The following is a 6,626-nucleotide window of genomic DNA, read 5'->3' as shown; positions in this document are numbered from 1 at the left end:
AATCGAAGGTATTAATTTTGGGTACTATGGGGTTGTTTATCATTCTCATGCTTAACCGACTATCGAATCTTTAAAAATGAATCTTTGGTAGAAGTAGACCAATTTTTGTATTTTTAAATAATTTTTCTTAAAAATATTTTAAAACATATTTTTTAGGTATTCGACCTACCTAATCTAAATATTGATGACAACTCAAAATTTCAAATTAAACCAAAATTTAAATTTTCCAAAAAAAATCGTAATTATTTTTAAATTTAAATTATTTATTCAAAAAATTGTTATGAGAAATATCTTAGGTCTAGCAAGCACCGCTGCACATGAGATATATATAGATAGACATGAGATATTGACCTAAAAGATTATGATATGAATTTAGGCCTGTAAATGAATCGAAAGCACACGAACGAAGGTATGTTCATGTTCGTTCATTTAATAAATAAACGAACATAAACGAACACGAACATAAACGAACAAAATTTTTTTTGTTCATGTTCGTTTATTAAGGAATATAACTTGTTCATGTTCGTTCATTTAATAAATAAACGAACATAAACGAACACGAACATAAACGAACACGAACATAAATGAACACGAACATAAACGTTGGAGACCCTACCTTCCATTGTTCTTTCATGAAAAATAGTCGACAATGCAAATCAACCAAATCTACAGTGATAAATAGCGTAAGAGCTTATTAGCAGTGATGAAATGTTTGAAGATATCAAATATTTCGATCGATCTTTTAAAGATATTAAATGATTCGCACAACTTTAATTTAACGCTATAACATTTATCTTAGTGTTCCATGATTACATATGAACAATCATTTTCCGCTATTACACTCTTTTTCAGAAATTGCATAGAAACCTTTGTTTTGTTTTCTGGCAAATTCTATATATTTTTCTTTTTACTGATGCTCATATACTTCCGATTTTTACCTTTATCTTCCCATCTATTTCTAGAAAGAAGTATTATGTTTTCTTGAGTTTTAGATGTGAAGATACCCACAATAACTTTACATATCAACTATTAAGTCAAATAAAACAGAGAAAGATGAAAATAGACATGTAAAACTTCATATTGCACTATAATATAACTTGTTTTGAATCTTTCAGAAATCGTCTCCACTCTCCAGTGAACAATAAGATTTGGGAAAAAAAAAGGGGAAAATGAATATAAGAGCGAGGTGCCTCACAGGTTAACATATTGGATTTAATCTCCAAATAAAATTGGGTTAATTATAGAGTTGGTCATCAGAATATCAGATTAATATTTTTAAGATGCTTACAAATTGGTCACCAAAATTGATTTAAGAAGATTGGGTTAAACATAAATGAATGAATATAAACGAACATAATCGAACAAACATAAACGAACATAACCAAACGAACATAACCGAACGTTCACGAACCTAAATGAACGAACGAAACCTATGTTCATGTTTGTTCATTTAATTAAACGAACAAAAAATCTTATTCATGTTCGTTCATTTAATAAATAAACGCACATAAATGAACTTTCCACCGCACGGTTCATGAACGGTTCGTTGAACGTTCAGTTCATTTACAGGCCTAGATATGATCTTATAGAGATGAGTTCTTTAGTTGAATGAAAAAATCAAATTTGGTACTGGACGGATTGAAATTTTGAGTGGTAACTAAGATTGGGTTAGAGTCGAGTTTATGATAAAAATATTTGACTTGAAATATTTTATTAGAAAAGATAATTTCTTTCAAATTTAGAAATCATAGAACATCATTGATAATTATATCGATCATCACATTAATCATTATTGTTTTATTAAACTTTAAATCTTTTCTAAATATCATTTTTAAATCTTGAATTTCAAATTTGTCGCACGTTTTTACTAAAGAAATAATATAATATCCATAAATATAAATTAGAATAATTTATTTTTATGTTTTCGATTTTTCTTTTTCGTTGTCAGATCAATATAAAATACAAATATATAATTTTTTTCCTTTAGATGGAGTCTATTCACTATTGAATTTATTGAAAATAATCTTCAATTATCAAGTTAAAAATCATCAAAGAAGATAAAGTAAAAAAAAAAACGAGGTAACAAATAAAGGGAAAATTAGGATAATGGACGGGATAATATAGGTGGTGTTTGTTTTTACTGTGTAAGGTCTGTAAAGCTCTTATGTCTGTGCCGCGCAGATCACGCGCAGACATTGGGCTTCGTAGACCGTTTGTTTTTTAGAAGACAGAAGCTCTTCTAACGTCTAAGCGTGATCTGCGAGGCGTAGACGTGGTCTTATGTTTACAGACGTCTTCTAACATCTTCAAAGAGGTTTTATATTTAATTTTATATTATATTTGATTTTAATTTTAATATTAATTTTTTTAAATAAATAAAATATTAATTTTTTAATATTAATTTTTTAATATTATATTATAGATATTAATTTTAATATTAATTTTTTAATATTATATTATAGATATTAATTTTAATATTAATTTTTTAAATAAATAAAATATTAATTTTTTAATATTATATTATAGATATTTAATTTTGTATCATATAAATTATTTTATATATTATTAAAATTTTATATTTATTTTAATTATTTTGATTTAAGTTTAAATATAATTTTTTGATATTTTAAACTTTTTATAAAAAATGTAAGTATTTAAACCAAATTGCTTAATAAAAAATGATTTCATTGTTTGATAATTAAGATTTTAAAATATAAAAAATTATAAATTATGTTTTTAAAATTTTAAATATAATCACAATTAAATAAAAATAATCAAAAAATAATTTGATAAATTAAAAAATATTTTCTAAAAATATCATATAATTATAAAAATAAATTATGAATATATATTTAAAAAAATTAAAAGTATTACATAATTACATATTTAAAAAATCATATAATTTAATGATCATTTATAAATTTTATTCTATAAAACTTATAAAACTAATAATGCATGTGATTATGTGAGACTTATAATAGAATTAATAAGGTGGTGTTTGTTTTTCTAAAAAAAATTATTATTGTAGTTGTATGAATTATTTAAATTTCAGTATTGTAAAACTAAAATTATTTAAATATCAGTATTACAAAATTCTTTTAAGTTTAAAAAATCAATTTATTTATATTTCAGTTTATTTTAGCAATCTGCATACGTTAAAAAATAAACAGTCTTCTTCTTGCAGAATGCAGACTTTTGGTCCACCTCTTCTGCTGCAGATGCCTGCAGATGTGGTCCGCAGACTGCGGACATTTTACCTCTGCAAAAACAAACACCACCATGTCAGTAGAATTATTAGTTATGATAATGGGTAGGACCCTACCCTCTATATAAATAATTCATTTGAAGACATTTCAATATCTATTTCCCCCTTAATTTATGGTGTAAAGTTAAACATTTTATCATCTATGCAATGCCTCCAAGCTTTAATATAATCAAAATCCAGGCTAAGCTGGTGAAAGTTATTCTCTAGGCAGATTTTTCAAGGTCATTTAACCCCACTCCACTTTACTCCTACGTTTTAAAGGTCCCATTTAGGCATTTAGTATTTCAACCAACCACTTTTAATATATATTGTTTTACCACTATTGAGTATTAATTCCTTTTTTCCACGGAACAAAGTGCAATGCCACGGTAACCAAAAGGCAAAAGCTGAGCTCGAAGCTCGAAGCTCGGTTCCTTCACATACAACACCACCCAATTTCCTCGATTCACATTACATACATGGTACAACAAGCTTTTTATTAAAGATAACGGATGCCAAAACCCAACACAAATCAATCAATTTATCTAGTTATTTTTATATGCATCTTTTGTCTATTTCATGATTCATGTTGGAGTTCATTATTTCATCTCTTAATAATATTAATTTTAATTTTAAATCTCAATTGTCTCATTAAAAGTAAAATCTGACTCGGTGCATACCAAGAAGAAAAGAAAAGCTCAACTTTAGGGAAACAACACCCTTTAGTGTTATATTATACATTGAAACCCTAATAATACAAGTAGAATTGATGTCACGAAGCCAAAAGACAGGCAGCAGTTAATAATGCCATTAGTGCATATTGTAGAATACAAGGATCTGATGTTGTTGCTGATTCTCCCATTGCCAGCCCAGCTAACCATGACCCATCTGTCAACATTGCCTCACCAGACCCTCCTGCTTCAGTGCTTGAATCCAAACCGGAGTATGTGTAGCTCGAACTCGAGTAACCCGAACCCGAATATCCGTAACTGCCGTTATCGGAATAAGTTAACCCGGGTTCTGACCCCGATCCTTGTGATGCTAAGCTTGTTATTGGGGGAGTTTCTGTAACTGGTATAGATTTTTGACTGCAACATGATATCAGTAAAAAATTAGCTGATCATATTCCCATATATAATAAGGTAAGGGGAGGTAGGATAGTAGGATGTCCCAACGCTAGGTTGAGAACAGTTTCCGCAGAAGACTTCCAACATTATGAAATTGTCGTCGTAGAACTCGATCCCACGACTACAAGATTAAAAGCCTCTACCAACATGATATTAGTAACCATTTGTTAAATGCTATTGCTGTAAATATACAATCTTTTGTTAGATTCACCTATCAGATAATTAAATAAATGAATCTCTATTATATTCGAAGTCGAATTAAATTTTTAAATGAAAGTAACACTAAATTATACATCGAACGAAATGATAGTGAATTACTAGTTTACTACCTGGGAGAAGATGGGCAAAACGTCACCGTATAATCAGCTCCGGTACAGGTGAAAGTGCTCGTAGCATCATCGTACGCGTAGCTGTAAGATCTGGGACAAGCGGCCTTAAACATCTCAGAATATACCGATGGCTTGCACGTGGCAGGTGTGCTGTACGCGCCGCTACAACAATATTCCGGGCTTCCAAACGCCTCGCACGCGCTCTTGCAAGCGTCACCGTCGCCGACACGGAGTTCCGACGGGCATTGCCGGTTCAAGTCGGTCGTACATCCGGTAGAAGAGCAAAGACCCGACCCGCCGCTTCCTTCGACGATCATCGGCATATTGTAGCCGTCAACGAGACTGACGTCGTAAAAATCTTGCCCTCCTGTTCCGAGAGTGAACTCAGCCAGAGTTACGGGTGGAGCAGCGCCGAGTCCCTTGCATTCTACCTGGCCCGACCCGCAATCGCCTGTTAAGCAGTTTCCGGAACCGGATCCGTCGAATTTACAGCCCGTTCGGCCCCAGAAACGACCCGACCAACCCGTCGGGGCTTGAAACGAACGGGAAGAGTCTTTGGGAAGCTCGAATCCAGTGCTGTCGAGTCCAGGACTCCCTGAATTTGCTAAAATCCCAGGCCAAACAGTGTAATCACAACGGTTGACAAACGTGAAAGATGCACCGTACGCACCTGATAAAAAAACTTTAAGTTTAAAGAACAAATCTTTGCTAAAATTTGAAAATGTGAGAGAAACCCAGAACAGAATGAGCTAGACATTAACCTTTCGGGGTCACGAGGAAGACAATGAGAGCTATTGAGCTAATAATAATATGAAGATCCATGAGGTTTATAGTGCAAACTTTTTTTCACCTTTCTCAGTTATGTAGCTGAAGCTTAAAAGATATAAAAATGGAGCTGTGTGAACGTGAAGTGTTAGTGTTTTTGGGTTCAGAAAACGGACAAAGGTACAATAATGGTGAAACAGAGTACAATTCAGGGGAGGGCAACTCCAAGTGAGTTGAATCGCCCAATAACCAAGAAGTGTTAATAGAAGATAGGTGAGAGGTCACTGAGCAGGTGTCTGCTGCTACTGTAAATATATTACCACTCCCTGCTTCCTTCCAATCATAAATTTTTCTTCATTACTTTATATCTGAAAAAAAAACATTGTTGATAGGACAGAGATGGAACTACAAAGCCATGTTTTGGGAAAACTAATATGAGGTCCTTTGAAAAACTTCAATCATTTTATTTTACCCTTTTAAAATATTGGAAAATTGTATTTGTTTCCCTACAATTTTTTAACTTTTACATTAATATATATTCTAAATTATCATGAGGTTAAAAACCATATGATTACAGGCAGAGCCACCAAATTAATTGCTAGCCCCTAAAACTAATTGGGTTGTTAATACTTCAGGTTTCCTATTCTCGATGTATTCATCTGGTAAAAACAGGGGAGTGAAAAAGGGGTATAAAGTGAACTTTTCAAAGAACATATGAGACGCAGGTAAAATTTGAAGGGACCGATTATGAATTTTCCGGACACTTGGGGTCGATTAGTCCTACACGCATGTGATGATACAGTTTAAACACTTATGCTTGAATTGATTGGATGCACTTTAACTGAACAAGATGATGCTTGAAAATCAAACAGGAATTTCTCATCGCATTTATAAATTATAGCTTAATATAATTTCACCTCTTTATACTGTGATTTAATTCTTACTTCAATTTTTTTGCACGATTTTTTTTTAATTATCTCATGTATTATTATCTGTCTGAGTTTAGTTCAAATCTGAGGAGGCATTAGATGAGTCAAAATGCATGCCTCCATGGTATTACACCACACTGTAATTTTAACATCTCTGTGAAGGACATCATTGTTGATAAACTACTAATACGAGAATGCCTTTTTTAAAATAAAAAAAATACTAAAACCGACC

General features: G+C 31.6%; 1 protein-coding gene across 2 annotated transcripts; it reads right to left on the bottom strand.

Annotated features, from left to right (window-relative positions):
- Positions 1-3,932: 3,932 nt before the first annotated feature.
- On the bottom strand, positions 3,933-5,781 carry LOC120123231 (thaumatin-like protein 1). Of its 2 annotated transcripts, XM_039142159.1 has the most exons (4): positions 5,462-5,781; positions 4,701-5,370; positions 4,214-4,332; positions 3,933-4,177 (listed from the first exon to the last, which is right to left on the bottom strand). In XM_039142159.1, exons 1-4 carry the CDS (start codon positions 5,520-5,522, stop codon positions 4,017-4,019), a joined length of 1,011 nt encoding a protein of 336 aa, XP_038998090.1. In that variant the 5' UTR covers positions 5,523-5,781; the 3' UTR covers positions 3,933-4,016. The 2 variants fall into 2 exon arrangements, with proteins under 2 accessions (XP_038998090.1, XP_038998089.1); XM_039142158.1 differs by having other exon boundaries at positions 3,933-4,332.
- Between the last annotated feature and the right edge of the window lie 845 nt (positions 5,782-6,626).

Source organism: Hibiscus syriacus, unplaced genomic scaffold (assembly GCF_006381635.1).
Source record: "Hibiscus syriacus cultivar Baekdansim isolate YM2019G1 unplaced genomic scaffold, ASM638163v2 tig00110391_pilon, whole genome shotgun sequence".
NCBI classification, from domain to species: domain Eukaryota; kingdom Viridiplantae; phylum Streptophyta; class Magnoliopsida; order Malvales; family Malvaceae; genus Hibiscus; species Hibiscus syriacus.
The sequence above is the reverse complement of the archived record's forward strand: the minus strand, read 5'-3'. Positions and strand labels throughout refer to the sequence as shown.

Excerpts from the sequence above, each read along its gene's own strand:
- LOC120123231 (XM_039142158.1), bottom strand. The coding sequence starts at position 5,522 with ATGGATCTTCATATTATTATTAGCTCAATAGCTCTCATTGTCTTCCTC. Across the intron at positions 5,371-5,461 it reads CTTCCTCGTGACCCCGAAAG|GTGCGTACGGTGCATCTTTC; the intron begins GTTAATGTCTAG and ends TTTTTTTATCAG. Across the intron at positions 4,333-4,700 it reads TTTTGCCCATCTTCTCCCAG|TCAAAAATCTATACCAGTTA; the intron begins GTAGTAAACTAG and ends ATCATGTTGCAG.